This window comes from Phodopus roborovskii, unplaced genomic scaffold (genome assembly GCF_943737965.1).
Source record: "Phodopus roborovskii unplaced genomic scaffold, PHOROB, whole genome shotgun sequence".
Lineage (NCBI taxonomy): Eukaryota > Metazoa > Chordata > Mammalia > Rodentia > Cricetidae > Phodopus > Phodopus roborovskii.
This window is the reverse complement of record NW_026126515.1, coordinates 3,362,228-3,381,092: the sequence shown is the minus strand read 5'-3', so window position 1 is coordinate 3,381,092 and position 18,865 is coordinate 3,362,228. Positions and strand designations below refer to the sequence as shown.

The 18,865-nt window shown below is 45.8% G+C and overlaps 1 protein-coding gene across 1 annotated transcript in view; it reads right to left on the bottom strand.

Annotated features, from left to right (window-relative positions):
* Nucleotides 1–17,009, bottom strand: part of Ttc9 (tetratricopeptide repeat domain 9) — a 33,672-nt gene extending 16,663 nt beyond the window's left edge. The window contains exon 1 of the mRNA XM_051196254.1: nucleotides 16,427–17,009. Within this exon, the coding sequence (XP_051052211.1) occupies nucleotides 16,427–16,829 (403 nt within the window). The 5' untranslated portion in view covers nucleotides 16,830–17,009. The remainder of the gene's footprint in view (nucleotides 1–16,426) is intronic.
* Nucleotides 17,010–18,865: the final 1,856 nt, after the last annotated feature.

Genomic DNA, 18,865 nt, shown 5'->3' with positions numbered 1-18,865 from the left:
ATAAGACGAATAGGCAAACTAAACAACAGAAAGAGAGAAAGAAAGATGGGGAGGGGAGAAAAGGGAATAACATGGTATGAAATCTTTTAAAAGTAGTTTTAGTCAACATAATTCCCTTGAGATCCAAGTTGTCACACTTATCAACAGTTCATTTTCTCTCGTGTCTGAATACTAGTCTATGGTGTGGATGTACCATAGTTAATCATTTATCTAATGAGGCACACCTGAACTATATTTATCCTCTGTTAAAATTAAGTTACAGAATAGTTCTGCCACATAAGGTTCAAGAATTGTGAGTTATTATGAATACAGCTGACAGGAACCATTATTTCCACCTTTATTTCTCTTGAACAAACACCGAAGTGTTCAATTCCCAGGTCATAAGGGAGAACATCCCTTCAGTCTCTTGCTACAAAGTGTAAAGCGAGTTTTAGTTCCTTGTAGAAGGCTTTTTTAAGGATCACATACTTCCCCTCCATTTCTATTAATATCTTACTGAGAAAGCATGACTTTTAAAAAGTCTATCAATTATAGCATACTCTTGCCTACAGGTGAGGCTTGTATAGAATATGTTGGGGGAATTGCTTACTAATGAAATTGTGTCTACACATGTGATCATCAAGTGGATCCTATTGGGCATGGCTACCGGTGCAGACAGGGTGGATATCTCACTTCAAGTTATCAAAATTTTACTCTTCATAATCACATTCTGAAGTCAGGAGATGCCCATCTTTGCAGTTGTCTATGATACATGTTTCCTCCGCTCTTCCAGACAAGCACCGAGGCTTTTTAAATCCTCATCCAACACCTGTCACGGCAGCGGTCACAATTAGTAAGTAATATGACCTAGCAGGTATCGTTGGCTCTGTTTCCAGAAGCTGGGGTTCCGGGCCTTTACGAGCCTTTCTAAGCTTCACACTCAATTAGCAGGGAGGCAGCCAGGATCACTTACTCTCAATCACACCCATGGAAGTGGAACCTGGTGTTGCTATTCTCCAATGGCCTCTTCCAAGACCAGAGAGTAAGAAATGGTTGTGAGCAGGAAGATGGCCAGATGGGAGCCAGTGCACTCCGAGTGGCTACGTCTTTGTTTTCAGAAATATGTCCCCTTTCTGCCAACCAGAGGAGCCTTTGGCTACGCCACTGCCACAGCCACACCCAGGACACACTTAGCAGATTTATCTTGAGGGGTACATTTTTATTCTGTTACCACACATTTCAGACCTTCTACTTTTATAGCTGACCACAGGTTCCCACTAGATTCAATATGACTATCGTTGAGCGTTTCTGCCGTCTCTCTTGTTTCTGAAACAGACTCTTAGGACTCCTTTGGCCATTACCAATCTGCCATTTCCTATCTCTGAAGCCTCCACTGGATGGCCAAGTGCTTTTGGTTCCCGCTCCCCTGTCACTACCACTGTGGATGCTGTCAGATGTCCTTAATAAAGCTTCCAATAAGGACTTACTTCCCTATGGCCTGTGCTGGGGCTTCATAAGGGGATTGTCCAAAAGACACTGCTTTCTTGAAGTTTTTATTCTTATTCACTCTGCTGGCAAGCTATCCCTTCACAGCGCAGGTCCTGCATGTGTAGATTCAACCATTAGTCGAACATGGGACAAAAAGAAAAAAAAAAACTGCACTGTATTGAGCAGACTCTTTACAAGAAAAGTTTCTAGTAAAAAGTCCGCTATATACATACTGTACAGACATTATTCCCTAAGACGGTATCACAGCTGCCCACATAGCAATTGCATTTTTAGGTCATGTATGTAGTCTAGAGGTGATTTAAAGCACACAGCAGTATGTGTGGAGGTTACATGCAAATATAACACTGCATTGTATATGGAACAAGAGTATCTATAGATTTTTGCTCTCTGGTAGGGCTCCTGGAACCAACCTCCACTTGGATTTGGAGGATGACCAGTAACCCATGAATGGCAGATGAAGAAGCCAAGGTGGAAAGCCAGTTTAGAATCTTCTCACGGGAGGCTTATATGAACAGTTGTTAATGGAATTTTGGGAGAGAGCTGTAGCACTGGGTCAGCCCCAAGGTCAGTTCATCCTTTGGTGACTGTCTCATGTCACTTCTAAGATGGAGGGCCCTACCTGGCTGCTATGGTAGCTCTCTTTCAAGTATCACAACCACAGTCCCCAATACTCACTCTTGATCTTGATGTAATAGAGAAGGCTGTGGGTGGGTGAAGGGTGACAGGGCAGAGAGCGCTGAGTCTGTTTTAATTCCCGCTCCTCGTTCTGGAAGCTTGGAGGTAGGTACTGGCTGAATCCAGGTGAACGAAATATAGCTGGGAGGGTCAGTTTGGCTATTTGCTATGTGCTGATGGGTATGACCACCAGAAATACTAAGGAGAAACCCACCTGGTCCTAGCTTTCCTTTGTCAGCTCTGTCCGGGAACATATCTTGGCCTGGCCCTGAGCCAGGGATGCAGAGAAGTCAGAAGTCAGAGTTTCACCCTGTTCTTTTTGGGTAGAGAGGTGGTTTGAATGAGAACCCACATTACATCCATACCACTTGAGGTCAGAAGAGCCACCCACCTTTAACCTGACACACCTTCCTGTCAGGAAGGACAAAAGCAAAAGAAGCTCTGGACCTCTGCTTGCTGCCCTTGGATCAGGATGTAGGACTCTGAGCTACTGCGCCAGCACCATGTCTGCCTGCATGCCGCCATGCTCCCCACACAGCAGTAATGGCACAACACTCTGAAATTGTAAGCAAGCCCCAACTGAATGCTTCCTTTATGAGAGTTTCCTTGGTCATGGTGTCTCTTCACAGCCATAGAATAGTACCTAAGGCAGTTCAAAACTAAACAAAATGAAACAACAACAACAACAACAAACGCAAACCCTTCCGTGCTGATAACCTCTCCTGCCATTCTTGAGTGGCACCTCTTCTGCCCCTATTGTTGCTCCCACCGGCCCTTCCATCATATCATGAGCTGTGTGGGGGTAGGTTAACAGGCACGACTGAAACAGGAAGAACCACGCATAGCCTTTCTGGCAGCACAGTATCAGAGCAGATTGTTAAAATAACCAAAACATTGACTAGTACGACTCTAGCTAAATGGATAATGGCACATGGATGCAAATGGGAGCATTGTGGAGATTTGTGGGATATTTAATGGCACCAAACATAGTCTCAATGAAAAATACTGCTGGAAAATGGAGACTGAAAAAGTTTGTGTAAGAAATTATCTCCCTCCCCCAGGATAATTTTCATCAGCTGCCTCAGATAAGTATGGGGAAGCGTGGAGGTAGGTACTGGGTAATTCAAGGAAACAAAATACAGCCACACTGCTCTGTGTATGTAATGACTGGAGCGGGGTGGGGTTGGGGTGGGGTTGGGGGAGGCTAAAACATGGAAATGGGGGAAAAAGCAGGTAGAAGGAATCTGCGGAAACAGTAAGGGTTTAATAACTAATTCCTGATCATGTGATGGTTGATAAGTTTTAATAATAAGAATTTCAAAGAGACAATCATGCATTGTATGTCACAAAACCTCCAGTAAAACCTGGAGTAAATCAACAGACTAGTGTAGTGATACGAAAGGAGATGGCAGTGAGGATTGGGCTTCCCATAGTGACACGTAGGGGAACTGATCACCACCTTGTGGGACCGAAAAAGCCAAAGGAGACTCAACTGGAGAAAGGGAAATCTTGAAGTGAGGTGACTGATGACTATTATTTATTTGTTGTCACAATTTCTTATACTTTCAGCAACTTCAATGACTACAGTGCTTTATTTTTTAATTAGGAACCATTAAAACAAAACATGAAGGAGAACCAAACATTGATCTCCATTCTGTTAAAGAGAGAAGATTTCCACACAGTGCTTGGTTATAGGTACCTTAGGGCTGTCTGGGGTTGAGAGGACTGGGGACATCCTGATCTTCAAACACCCGAGAGGAGATCCAAGGGACAACACACCCAGTACTCTCTCACTACCAGGATACCCAGCCAGACCAGAGCTGTCTTTATCCTCAGCCTAGGAGGCAGCTTTGGGGCCTAGGAGCATGCATGACACATGGAAGATGGGCAGCATCTGTCTGTGACTTCTCCCATGGGCACCTGCCACATCTGATGGAAGATGTTATTCTGTAAATTTGTTTCTCTTATTGTTTAATGAATAAAGCACTATTGGCAAATAGGAAGGCAAGATAGCCAGGACTAGGAGACAAGGGGGATTCTGAGAGATGTAGTAGAGAGGAGTCAAGATGTAGGGACTTGAGAGAAGAGGTCCAAACCCTCTCTCGGGTAAAATAAGACTATGTGGAAACACTTATATTAATAGAAATGTGTTAATATTTAAGACAGAGCTAGCTAATAAGAAACACTAATAACAGGCCAACAGTTTTATATCTAATACAGTGTCTCTGTATGTTACTTGGGGCTGACACGACTCTGGGAACAGAGTCTCATAACACATCCCACTCAAACATCACACTCTATCATCTCACTTGCTTTCTTGTTAAGCTCTATGGGGACCTACAGGGACCTGAATGATGGCAGAATGTATCTTCTCATCTCAAGTCCTTGCTGTCAGACAGCTGGAGACAGGTCTGATTTGCAAGAGCACCCACCTGTCTATAGTTCTTCCCCTGATGCTTCAGTTCAAGGAGAGAAGCTGGGGAAGCCTGGGGCAGAGGACGGAATGTGGAGGAAAACAGACACATCCAGACACATCTAACTGAGCCTCGTTCACTTACACAGTGTCAGCCTGGAGCCCACGACAGCCCAGAATCCAGTAGTTTCTTTCCTTTTTTATTTTGTGGATGTATATGAGGTGTGTGTGTGTGTGTGTGTGTGTGTGTGTGTTGTACATGGGTTATAGAGGCCAGAGGTTAACTTTGGTGACCTCCTCTGTCACCTTCTACCATATACATTGAGACAAGGTCTCTTACTTGAACCCAGAGCTCATGATCCAGCTGGTTTAGGTAGGAGTCTTGCTCTGGGGATACTCTTGCCATCACTTTCCAAGTGCTGGGCTTACAGGTAGGCCACCACTCCTGCCAAGAACTCATGTGGTTGCTGGAGATCTGAACTCTGGTATTCAAGCTGTTTGGCAGGTACTTTAACCATTAACCCAACTCTCCAATGCCTACCAAGCAGTTTCTATGTGTTTCCTGAATGGATCCCTCAATCCCGGGAAGCCAGAAGGGGGTACAGGCTTTTGACCCTTTGGGTCCAGGAAAGGGAGTCCTGATAGACTCTCAGAGAGCATCTGGCCAACTTTCCCTTCATTCCGCCTCCCCACATTGACACCAATGGAGTTGCATATATCTTGTTCATCTTTCCTACCCTGTGGCTGCTTAGGGAGTAAAAGTTCCATGATCCCTCCTTTGTCCTTAGAGTTTTCTCATCTCCTTCCCACGCTCCTTGAGCCTCCTTTGCCACATCCTACTCATCTCCCATATACTTCCTTCTACTGACATTAATATAGCCACCTCTGCACATTGTCCGCATCTTAATCAGCTTCCCCATGTCAGGCACAGTGTGAGGTGTAGGTGGCTGTATCATTTAACCATGTGGCATCCCCATGTGATATGTATCCTATACCCATGCAGTAGTAAACAAAGTAGCTCACAGTGTTTGAGATCTGTCTGGAGTTAACAGAAAAGCCAAGATTCAAATCCAGATCTGTATTCTGTATGCACACAAAGATCTTCCTCCATTACTCATCCCTGTTCATCTCAGGGTCCCTGCTGCACAGCTTAGGCTTTCCTCTGTGTTTTGTCCCCCTCTACCTTCTCCCCCCCCCAAAACATGGGCACACAGCTCTCCCTATAGAGGTAGAAATGAGTCTACTCAAATTGTAATAGTTCTGTGGTCTCTGCAATCTGGAGGTGACAGGTCCATTAGAGAGAAAGGCTCAGTTTTTACTTAGTGTCACTAAAACTCAGACCTGGCCAGATTTCCCAGGGCTATTCATCCCTGGGCCGAGAGTGGCTTTTTTGTGAGATGCTACAATTTGGCTTTGGCTGCTATCTATTCCCCGAAACTCTTGCACTTGCCAGCCTGTGTCTCAAAAGCTTTTTTTGTTTCTTTCCCTGCCTCCCTGGTGTGGATGACTGCATGGTTAGAGTCAAAGTCAGAATTTTTGATGAATCAGGACAGATACAGCATCAATAGATGCTATTTTAGGTCATTAATGGATGCCAGGATCCATACAGAAGTTTATATCGGCTTTAACCTCTCTTCAACCCATCATCCTCTCAGACACCCCATATCCAGCCCTAACATCCTGACAGACAATGGAGTCCCTTGGCCTCTTCTCTGAGTTGCAAGGGTGGCCTGGCAATCTCAGCCAAGTTCTTTGAATGCATCTCTGTCTGCACAGATGTCTCCTATCTCCCTCTCCAAACCTGGCAGTTCCCAAAGACAAAGGATGAGACAGGAGGATGGCTACGAGCCCTTCAAGATCCTTGTGGTTCAGTGCTCCTGAAGGGGGATTTGGAAAGAAGCTGCCCCACAGTTTATAAATAGGGATACTGAGCCTTTGAATGATGAGCTCTGCCTGGAGTTGCAGGGCAGGTTTTCGGCAGAAGCCTGGTCTCAAAGTCTGGCCTCCACATGACGTTTTGAGAACAGAGTGGATCAAGTTTGGGTGGTGAAGAGCCATGGCAGGTGTCCAGTAAAGATCAGATGAATGAGTAGGCTTCCTTCTGGTACTCTGTCAGAGCCAGCAGCAGGCAGGATTCCCTACACAAGAGTCCAGGCCACTCATCCCACCCCTCCCAAATGCTAGAGACACATCGGTAATGTTCAGGACCAACTTATGTCACACGTGCTGACCCTACTCCTCCAATCTCACCACCAGAGCCAAACTTACGCTAATGTGTGGGCTTCTCCCTACTCTGTGAGCTACCACGCCGTCGGGTTAGAGCTGGATCCTACCAGGGAACACAAAGAGAAAATATGGGGTCTGGGCTAACTGGTTTGACATCTTTGATGTGACTATCTGACAAAGACAGACAAGGTATAGCTGATTCCTAGAGTGATAACTGAAAAATGTGTTTGTGTGTTGGGTTACCTTGGGTAAATGTAAAGAAAGAAAGGGAGCTCATAATTTCTCTACGCAGAAAACTAATTTCACCATTTTTATTTTGTTGTTGCTTAGTTTTTCAACACACAGGGTTTCTCTGTGTAGCCCTAGCTGAACTGGAACTTGCTTTGAGGATGGCCTCAAACTCACAGAGATCCACCTGTCTCTGCCTCCCAACTGCTGGGACTAAAGGTGTGTGCCATCACCACCCAGCATCATTTTTATTTAAAAAAAAAAAAGTTATGAAGCATACAGTTAGAAAAGCCAAAATTACAGAAAGATTTCAAGCTGAGCTCCTTTGTCTGTCTGTCTTCTGTCTGGAGATCCTTAATTAACCTCTGTTTTCAAAGGTGACAATTAACTGCTTCACTACAATTGCACACAATCTCAAATGTGAAGGCTGTTATCTCCTCTTACATATTCAAATAAGGGAAGTCATATTAAATGCTGTTCTACATTACGCCTTTTTACATAATAAATTTTGGAGGCTGGTCTCTGTAAGGACGCTCAGAAGCATGGTGTTCTGTTTAATGGCCCGCAGTTCAGAGGAGAAGGACATAGTGAATTTATCTTTCAAGAGACAGGAATGGACTTTAGAGGTCCCAGAACCCAAACCTTCGTGTTCCTGAACTAGAAACCCTTAACTCAAAAGGTAAAATTCCTTGGCTCAAGGCGCACAGCAAACAGGAGACAGAATTGTAGTTCAGGTCCCTTCACATCAGTCCAGGCTTCTGCTGTGTCCCTGAAGATGAGTTTGTGGAAAGACAGCAGCCACATGTCAGCTGCCAGACACACCCACTGGACCTCTCCCAGTAGGTGATGTTTTCTGTGTCTGAAGCCAACACCTACTCTTTGCACTCCCACTTAAACTTCTCAAAAACGTGTGGCTGGAGCCACACACTCTGGAGCAGGCAGGATACCAAGAGGAGGAGGCAGAGTGTGCTTCCGAGTCTCTATGCTCATTAAACAGTTTCCCCGCACTGGTTTATATTATGGAATAATATTTTGAGATGTGTTACATTTGTTTACGCTGTGGAACTTTTGTTTTAATGATGCAAAGATGTGTTACATTCTTTTATGTTGCATTTGTGTAACTCTGTGAAGCTGTGTTACTTTGCCTGTCTAAAACACCTGATTGGTCTAATGAAGGGCAGAATGGCCAACAGGTAGGCAGGAAAAAGGACAGGTGAGGCTGGCAGGCAGAGAGAATAAGCTGAAGGAGAAATCTGGGAAGAGCAGATAGAGAAGCAAGAGAAGGAGAAGAAGCCAACCCAGCTACAGAGCAAGCCACAGAGTAAGAAGTAAAGAAAGGTATATAGAAAGCTAAAAGTCTAGAGGCGAAAGATAGATGGTATAATTTAAGAAGAGCTGGCTGGAAACAAACCAAGCTAAAGCCAGACATTTATAAGTAATAATAAGCTCTCTGTGTGTATTTATTTGGGAGCTGTGTGGCAGGCCCACAAAGAGCAAAAAGTAAAAATAATCAAGTACAGGCTTATTCTTCTCTGACCACATAAACCCAGGTCACTTGTCTACTGATGTGGAGGGTGTTTAGGTTTTACAGTTGGATGCGAAATGTTCCCACAGGCTCAACTGTTCGAACAGTTTGCCTCTACTTGGCTTTGTTTGGGGGGCGTGAGAGGTAGCTTGCAGACATAGGGCAGTGACAACTGGGCTTATGGGATATAGCCCTGCTTCCTGTCTCTTCCGGATTGCAGCTCATGTAACCAGTGAGGCTTTCACTGCCTCAGCCACAAATCACTCCTGGAGTCAAGCCTTCCCAGCATGAGGGACTGTGAGCCCCGGTCAATCCCTCCTTTCTTAATTTGTTTTTGTCATAGATTCTGTCACAGCGTGAAAAGTCACCATCACACTATCACACCTGGTCACAGAAGCCAGGACAGAAGTCAGTCCCTCAGGACCATCATGAAATGAGAAGCCACGAGGCATAGCACAGAAAGGGATGCATAAGTTCGAGAAGAAGCAACAAAAGGATGGACAAGGAGGTTGCCCTAGAACTGTCAAAGCATATCCTTCTAACAGTGGTGAGATGTAGTCTGTGTTGTTGCAAAAGGAGAAAGCAGACGGACCATAGAAATTTCAAGAAGGCACCTTTTAGTACCTAAGCCAATGCCTGCAGAGATCGGAGATGATAGATTGTCTTTGGCCTTAAAAAAAAAAAAAAAAAAAAAAAAAAGATTTGTTTTTATTATGGTTTAATTATGCTTCTGTGTGGGTATGGCAAATGGGTGTCAATGCCCAAAGAGGTTAAAAAATGTCAGATCCCCACAGAGTTGAAGTCTCAGGCAGTTGTGAGCCACCCAAAGTGGGTGCTGGAACCCAAACTCAGGTCCTTTTCAAGAGAAAGACACACTCTTGACAGCTGAGCCACTTCTCAGGCCCCCATCTTTGGTCTTTTTACGCCTCTTGCTGTTGTCTGGGCTAGGATACACGTTACTGTGTTATGATTAAGACTAAACCACACCCATTATCTGGGAAGAAATATAAAATTGTTTCAAGTGTCCATCTGACTCCAAAGGGAATCAGGAAGTCTTGGGTTGGACGGTTGAGACATCCAGTTTCCATCCTCACTATTTGGAACAGGTACAGCCTGGCAGTGAATGAATACAGTGGAAGGAGAGACCTTCCCATCTGTAGTTGGTGCCTAACCTTTAACACCCTAGGAGCAGCTTTAGACTTTTCCACATCTTGCTGTTTTTTCCTGTCCGTACAGCAGCCAGATCTTTGCATCTTGCACAGATATTCTTGAGTATTTGGGCTGTAGGGAGTTTGGTTTTAAGACCCCTTCAAGCATTTCTGGCTAGAGGCTGCCTGACAAATGTCCCTTGGAGGCTGACTAAGGAGCTTCAGAGTTCACTGTAGACACTCAGCCCCAAGTCTGAGGGCAGACTGTTCTTCCCAGTGTCTTCCCTGAACGTGGTCACACGTTTAACCCTTCCGTCTTTCTTTTGAAGATCGTTTTGGAAGCTACATTTGTAAGGTCTTTAAGACATATTGTCCTACATATTGGCCTCAGAGGACAGCAGCTTTGATTCTCTCTCCCCTCCCTCTCCCCCTCCTCATTCACCAATTCCTCTTTTTGGCCACCAGGTAATAGTTTGTTACTAGTCTGTGAAGTCCTCTTCACCTTGCCATCCTATTTGTAATTCCTACACCTCTATATTAGGCTGCCTGATTCCCCGTCTGTTTTTGCTGAATACTCTTTTTTTTTTTTTTTAAAGACTTCATCTCAGAATCTACACCCAGTTTTGTATATTTTAGATGTATCCATTCAGTCATCTCCTACAGTCTCATTGAAGGTTGACTTTAAAGGCAAACCACTTACGAAGCTGCCTTGTTTTATATTCTTCTCGTGCCTTCTTCAAATTATTAACAATTTTGAGCTTGTAATTTGTAGGGAAGGTCTGATGACACCACATAACATACATAAGAGATAAGTGCAATAATGTTCTTTGAAGCCCCATTCACACATGAATTCACAACACCCCACAAGTACAGACTTCTGACAGATCCATGACACAGAGTTCAATGTGAGTAGGTAAAGGTGTCATATCTTTAAGTGGACATGTTGGCAAACCCAAGAGAACACACGCTCCCTTAAACAAGAAATTTCTTCAATTTCAGGGGAGTGGAGAGGGGGAAGATGTTCTAAGTAACACAAATGTCCTGTAGAAGCCAATCATATCCTTCCTTATTTCTGTTGAATCTCTGGCTTAGCCAGCCACTTACACTGAAAATAGAAGAAAGGAAAAGATAGGTAACCCATGGTTCCTTCCTCTTTCCTTACTTATCAGAAAACCCTGTGGAAGGTGTGTATGTAGCATCTGCATAGAAAATATGCATATAAGAAAGTTAAATAAAAACAGTTCATTTGTGCATCATTTCTACTGTTCCAGTAGGAATAAATTATGCATGCATGTAGGCACTAGAAAATATGAATTGTGTGATTTTTGATTCCTCATACAAGTTAAGTAGTCATATTTGCATTTAAAACTGACATCGTACAAAACACAGATGAATGTTAAAATTAATTCCAATATAAAAATTTAACTTTCTTTTCTTGTAATGACATTAAATAGCAAATTTTAAAACCACCATGTCAAGAGAGAGAAAACATGAAATAAAAGTTTTATCTTTTGTCTTGTTTTGGGTTTTTGGTTGGTTCTTTTTGTTTGTTTTTCTTCTTCTTTTTCTTCTTCTTCTTCTTTATTTTATTTTTTTTTTTTTTCATTTTGGATTTTTTGAGACAGGGTTTCTCTGTATTGCTTTGGAGCCTGTCCTGAAAGCTCTGTAGACCACGCTGGCTTCAAACTCACAGAGATCTGCCTGTCTTTGTCTCCTGAGCGCTGGGATTAAAGGTGTGCACCAACAACACCCAGCGAGGTTGGGCCATTTTGGAAACAATTCAGTTTGAATTCACTGTGTAGACCAGACTGGCTAATTCCGGATGCCTTTGTAGACCAGGCTGGCTAGACCTGAACTCACTATATAGACTGAGCTAGACCAAGAGAGCTAGCCTTGAACTCATGACCCTTTTGCCTTAATCTTCCAAATACTGGCTGGAAGTCATATCCCAGATAAAATTTTCATATTTTAGGATCATTAGTGATATGATTTCCCTGATTTTTCAACAAGTTCCATATTTTCTTTTCTTTGGTTTTTGTTTTTTGAGACAGGGTTTCTCTGTGTAGCCCTGGCTGTCCTATAACTTGCACTGGAGACCAAGTTGGCCTCAAACTCAGAGATTAACCTGCCTCTGCCTCCTGAGTGCTGGGATTAAAGACATGTGCCACTACCACCTGGCTTAAGTTTCATATTTTCATGTTGTGCTAGTCTCTTGTCAAAATTAAGTTCCTATTGCTGTGATGGAACACCATGAGTGAAATCTACTTGGGGAGGAAAGGGTTCATTGGGCATGCTCATCCCAAGCTCAGTTCATCACACAGGGAAGTTGCTAGGGCAGGGGGTCAAGCAGGAGCCTGGAGGTAGGAACTGAAGCAGAGTCCATGGAGGGATGCTGCTTACTGGCTTGCTCTCTGTGGTTCACTCACCCTGCTTTCTTATACAACACAGGACCACCAGCCCACAGTGGGCTTGGCCCTCCCACATCAATCATAATCAAGAAAATACCTCACAAATTTGCCTATAGGCCAATCTGATGGGGGCATCTGCTCAGTTGAAGTTTCCTCTTTCCAAATGATTCTGGCTTATAACAAGATGACAAGAAATTATGTGCCCAGTCCTGACCTCTTGATTTCAAGACATGTCTACTAGAATCAGTAAAGTTAGTTTTAGAAAACACTATCCCAGGATTTCTCTTGGTACAAAGTTGCTTCTAGGGCTAGTCATACTTTTATTTGGTGTCTCCAGTTGAGACTAATATGATACTGTCTATCCTTTGGTAAGAGGAAACAAGTCTCCCAAACATAGCTCTAAATAGATGGGAAAAAGTCAAGAGAACAAATTGGTGTTTATTGCAGGTCATGAGGATTATTAGGGCACAAATTTCTAGTCTTTGTTTATACCCAATGGTACCTATCCCCACTGTTGCCATTTAAATCCTGAACATCACTTGACAATATCAATAAAGGAATGTGTGGTGCACCTCTGTAGACACACCCCAGATGTGTCCTTCAGAGCCCCAAGAGGAAATGTCTACCCTTCATGAGATTTCAAGGCTTCAGGAGAATCATGTGTCTTGCTCAGGGTCAACAAGACTCAACCAACAGTCAAAGGCATGATTTCTCTGTGGTCTCAGTAAGGCTTAGATTCCTCAGTCTTACTGGGCAGTTTATGTTAGTTTGTCTACTGAAATTCTGAAAGGAGAAAATTCTATTTCCTTGAGTTTCCCAGAGAACAATTCATACAAAACCCCATCTATTAGCTTTGCACAGCTAGCCAGAGTCCTCTTACCAAAAATGAAATCTGAGTCAGAACAGGCAATAACCTGGGGCCATTTGCAGATTGTCTGCATATCCTTCTTGAGCTCCCAGGAACACTCAAATGTGTGTTAGACTAACACCTCTCACTGCATCCTAGCATCTCCCTTGCTATTCTTGAGAGTTCTATAGACAGCACACGGGTTCCCGAGCCTAAGTTTTCTCCAGATGCCTCACCACAGCCTCCTGTTTGGAGAACACATCCCTTAGCAACACAGCCTAATTCTCTAGGTAGTTCTGGGCTATTCTAAGTCCCTTCCCAATGCCAAGCCTCTGTCTCTACATATGGCTTTATGTGGAGGACAGTACCTTAAGAACCATATCATCAGGCTGCCCAGGGGCCACCATAATCCCGATGGAAGGGTCAGCTGCTTTTCTGCCAGGATGAACTTGCTCTTGCCCACTACTTCCTGTTAGCCAGGACTCAGTGTAAAGGCTAGCTCATGGGCCAGGCTGCACTATGATAGCCCTAACTAAAATAATACAAGTCTTTCTTCTTTCCTTTCTATCCAAAGATAATTGAAAATACACACTTTTTTTTTACTTTGTGTTTAAAATAATCTTCCTGAAAATATTTTAATGATAATGTATTTATCTAACACAATGATAATGGATTAAGAGCAGGATATGTGGCTGTATTCATAGGAGGATCAGGAGCCTTGCTTTATAAACACACACACACACACTCGGATTTCTTTTTTGTGTTTTTGAGACACGGTTTCTCTGTATAGCCCTGGCTGCCCTGGAATTCTCTCTGTAGACCAGACTGACCTCGAACTCAGAGCTCAAGCTGGGATCAAAAGCATGTGACACTATTGCCAGGCTAAACTTTGATTTCTTGAGGTAGTAGAGTTAGAGGTTGTTCTGCATTTCTTTAAATGTTTTGGGTTTTTTTCTAGAAGAAAACATCTATATAGGTATATACTACTTTGATAATCCCACAAAAAAAGATCATTTGCTACTAGCTGAGACTTCTGAGAGACTGGGAAATGATTTTATGAACCAACCCAAAGGATATCAATGACAAGCTTCGCATCAATGTGATTTCTGTGCAGAGCCTTCCTGCCAGGTGATGGATGTTCCATAAAATGTAGACTTAGACTTCGACAAAACTGTTCATCTTGTCATCACTCACATGATTATGTGATATCTGAGGACATCAGAGCCTTGAATCAATGTACTGATGTCTTTCCTGATGAGTAGGTCTGAAGTCTCCCCAAAGAATTTTGAAATGTGGCCTCTGAGAGCCCACCCGAGTCTGGGTACCAGTTAGCAGGAGAGGTTCAGAAGATGCTGACTTTTTGCATCAAGTTGTGATGGCAAGAGCATTGCCTTTGGAGATGGATGGCTCTGAAGCTTTGGGATACCCTTCTGCAAGGCAGATGGCCGTATTTCTTTTGGTAGCGCGAATGTGCGTGCGTGGGTGCATGTGTGTGTGTGTGTGTGTGTGTGTGTGTGTGTGTGTGTGTTGCTACATGCCTTTAATCTCAGCACTTGAAGGCAAGAGGATCTCTGAAATCAAGGTTAGCCTGATCTACATAGTTCCAGGCCAGGCAGGGCTACAGAGTGAGCCCAGTAAGTACCTAGTAGTACACAAGCTAAAGCATTAATATTAATAACTGATGGGCCCCAAAGAAGGCAGCATCAGGGAAAGTCTCCAAAGGTCTCTTTCCATTCTGTCACCAGTGAGTTTTTCAAAGTTTTTGGGTGGTGCAGACAGAAGTAGAGGGGCTGACCAGACCTCAGCCCTCCCCTGACTGGGCTGGCCTGACCAAGGACACATCTTAGGTTTCACCGTGGAAATGTAGCTACTTGTGGGGTGGGGTGGGGTTGGAGGGCAGGCAGTGCTAGCTAGCTACTTACTGGCCAGTAGCCAGAAGCGTGGGGTGAATGTGGTTCTAGAATGCCTGTGGATAATGCTGAAGTCAGGCTCCATTTCCACTCCAAAACCACTGCATTAACCATCCTGAGTGCCTTTACCTCCACCCACAGCTGTGCTACCCTTTAACTATTCATCGGGGCAGAAGCCAGTGTGCCAAGAAATCAGAGGGATCAAGTATCCTTTTATGGATACGGGGACCGATGTCACAATCTCTAGTGACACAATTTCTAATTCACTACTAGTCCCCTTAATAATAATCCTGTACATTATAAACTACTTCACAATGTATCGTGTCTCCCTAGGCTGGGTTGCACCCTAGTAAAGATGATCCCTGGTGGGGGCAGGGTAGCACAGTGGTAGAGCGCTTGCCTAAAAATGACCTCAATCATGGCATACTGTGAAGGCAGAGGGAGGCTGGTGCTCAGAGCTCAAAGGGACACCAACAACAGATCTACACTTGTGAATGGAGTGTGATGGCTGTAGTATTTCCAGCCTCCAGACACATCCACCATCGTGTTGTTCCTGCCCCTCCCCCTGCCCTCTTGCTGGAACAGGCCAGTTAGTTCAGGCAACTTTCAAGGTTGGAAACGAAGAAATGCCCTTTTATTCTACAAGAGAAGCTTGACTATGCTCAAGTCCCAGTACATTGGCTTGGAGAAGAGTGGGTTTTGTCACTGAAAGGCAGTTGCTTAGGCCACTGTTTCCCACAATTCACAGGAAGTCCTTTGGAAGACCCAGGGTTTTCCTTCTTTGCAGATTTTAAATATTTTATGCCAAATATATACATTAACCTCATCTCTAAAGTGCACTGTGGAATGTATAACTTTAGCCCAACAGAAGAGCCTCATGTATATGACCAAAAGAATTCAGCAGGGCTAGAGACCTACCATGAACCGGGGGCTTTTGAGACTCCTGGCAACCTGGAACAACCAGCAAGACCCAGAGAGAAGAAAGTGGCATTTTTGGAATCCATTTTGCTCGGGATGTTGAGGACATCCTGGAAAAAAATCCCCTTTGCTACCGGGGCAAGTGCACTTGGGAGAAGGCCAATCCCACCGGGATACACACTTAAAAGAAGACACAGGCCAACTTTGGAGCCAGTGATACCGGAGTGGAGCAGGCAGGTAGGTGCATTGACTGCTCTCAAAACCCATGGTTTATGGGGCTCGCCTGGGCGCTGCCTCTATATTTTGGACCCAGGTTCACTGGTGAGCAGTAGCTGTCAGCCCCACTGGGTCGCCCTCTGTCTGTCCAGCCATTTAAAGATACGATTTACCAGGTATGTGAGGGAAGAGATGACTATGGCCTTTGGAAGGCATCATCTTGAAAGTCTCACTTTTTCTCAAGCGCCTCCCTCCCAGTCTCCTCCCTAGAGCACTCCTAAGAGGGAGTCAGCTCCAAGGTGTGCTTTGCTGGTGCTCTGGGACCCAGAGGGACTAGGTCGGGGAGAGCAGAGGACGCGTGGCACACGGGGTCCCTGGAGGCCCGGGAAAGGAGGGGTGGGGGGCACGGCGGGGCGCGGCTCACCTGCCAGGCTGTTGTAGCAGTCGATCTCGATGGCTTCAACCGTCTTGCTCTGTTCCTCCGAGAGATAGCTGGGTTTGGGGACCCCGGCCGGGGAAGCTGGCCGCGGGTCCTGCTCCCGCTCCCCTGGGGGCGGCAGCAACCCCTTCAGCTCCAGCAACGCTCTGTGGTATTTGCCGATGGCTTCACGGAATTTCTTGTCCTTGTAGCACTGTGCCCCTTGGCTCTTAAACTCGTGCGCGCGCCGGATGAGCTCCGCGGGCTCGGCCGCCGCCCCAGCCTGGCCCCGTTCTGGGGCTCCTCCGCCACCCGGGACGCACGGTGGCGGCACGGGCCGCGGCCCCTCGCCCAGCGCGGGCGGGCTAGGGTTCCCCGAGGCTCGGGCCGCCAAGCCCTTCCTCTCCATCCGGCCGCCGCCCGCGCCAGGAGCGCACCACGATCCCGGCTTTAAAAGCGCCGGGCGCTGGCTTCGCGCCCCGCAGACTCCGCGGCGGCCGTGACCCTGGGCGCCGCGCGCTTGCCCCGCACTCCCATCCTAGTCGCCAGCCGCCCGAGGCTGCTCCCTCCTCCTGCGATCGCTCCCCTCCCAGTCTCCCCCCCCCTCCCACCCCCGATCCCGCGGCGCCCGCCCTCGTCCCCGCCCTTCTTTGCTCCCGCAACCTGCCGCCGCTGGCTACCGGACTCTGTGCGCGCCTGGCCGTGGTGCAGGGGACAGTGGGCCTGACTGGGGTGGTGGTGATTGTCGTTGACCCGGAAGAAGCTGGGCTTGCTCAAAGGAGGGGAGGATTAACGACAGAGAGGGCTCCCGGGTTCTTATTCATTCAGCCTTCCGAGGCGCTGGCCGAAAGAAGCCGTGGGGGGAGGGGTGCATATGTATGGGGAGGACGGGGGTGTTTCACCCCAACAGCTTTCTTTAGAACTAAAGAGACGGGGAGCGACGGGGAGCAAGGAAAAATAAGCAGGAGCCATTGCTTGTTTTGTTTGCAGCAAGACATCACTATTTTAGGTGGCAGGGCCTCTCCTTTGTGAATCCAGGTTGTCGCTGAGGTGTGTCTCCTGGGCTCCCAGGACACTGGGTGCACGTCTGCGTGCCGGGCGTTGTATTTCGGGAGCCTGTGTGTGTGTGCTTACGCTATGTGCGTGCGCAGCTATGCAGAATGAATCACAGAATGGAAACACCTGTTACTGTTGGTCATCAGGCTTGGCGAGCACAGGGTTCCATTTTCCATTACTAGACAGTTCCGCGCCCTCCCTGGGAAGGTTCCTCTCCTTCATTCTTTCACTCAATCTTGAGTGTCAGCTGTGGGCTGGAGATTAGCTGAGGCTCATAGGCAAGAGAAAATAGGCATGTTACTCCCCGCCCCCTGCACCCCAGAAGTGCCCAGTTTACTGCAGGACGACACACTCCCCACTAGCAATCCCCGGACCAGGCAGTGGTTGGTTGTAAAGTATTGCCAAGGAGGAAGAGGTGCTGGGGCCACTCTGAGGAGGCCTTGTGGGCATAATAACATTTGAGGATCCTGAAGGATGAGCAGGATTTGGGCATTGAGGAGGAAGTAACATTATCAGCCAAGGCTAGGAAAGTGCATAGAGCTGTGATGTTTGACATCTCATGTGTATTGGGTCATAATGATTTGACTTTGTGGCTGTGGGAATGAGGGATGTCTAGGAGGGATTCCAGGGGTTTCTGGATGAAGCATTTGGATTTGATTTATAGGCAGCAAAGAAGATAGATTTGTTTTTAGGGTCTTCATACCATTTATGATCTAAGAGAGAGAAAAGAAACTAGCTCCCAGTGATTGTCAAAGTGTGCTTCCCAGGTCTGCAACATCAGCATCTTCTGGGAATTCTAAGGTAAGAGTCCCAGGCCTTCTAAAAGAGAACCTCAGCCTTATATCCGGTAACCATGCTTCTGAAGCTCCAAGACTGGCTCAGAGATACTGTTGTGAAAACTTCCTACTTAGAAGTTCAGGCCTTGGACCAGGAATACCAGCATCACTTTTGAGCCCGTGGGAAGTTCTATGTGACATTCCCAGCCCACTGACCCAAAAGTTGCCCTTTAACAAGATTGGCAGTGATGTATATGGCTACTAGACTGACCTGCTGCTCTGCACTAGTTTAGGAAAGTACAGAAAACTGTTAACAACATCTCTACCCCCTTCCCACCAACCAGGCTTATAAAGTCACCTCCTGACTTTAGGTAAAGTTTGTATTTCTGTTTAGCAAATATAAGTAGTGTAGGACAATGTTTGCAATTTATTTCCTTTAAAAAATTTTATGTTTGATTGAATATTCTTTTACTGCTTCCCCCTTGAAGTGCTGGGGATTGAACCTGGGGCTTCATGAATGCTAACAACTACTCTACTGCTAAGCTGGGCCCCTATGCTTTATCTTCATGGCTATATAATAGCTCATTGTTTGTCTGTACCATAGGGGTATGGA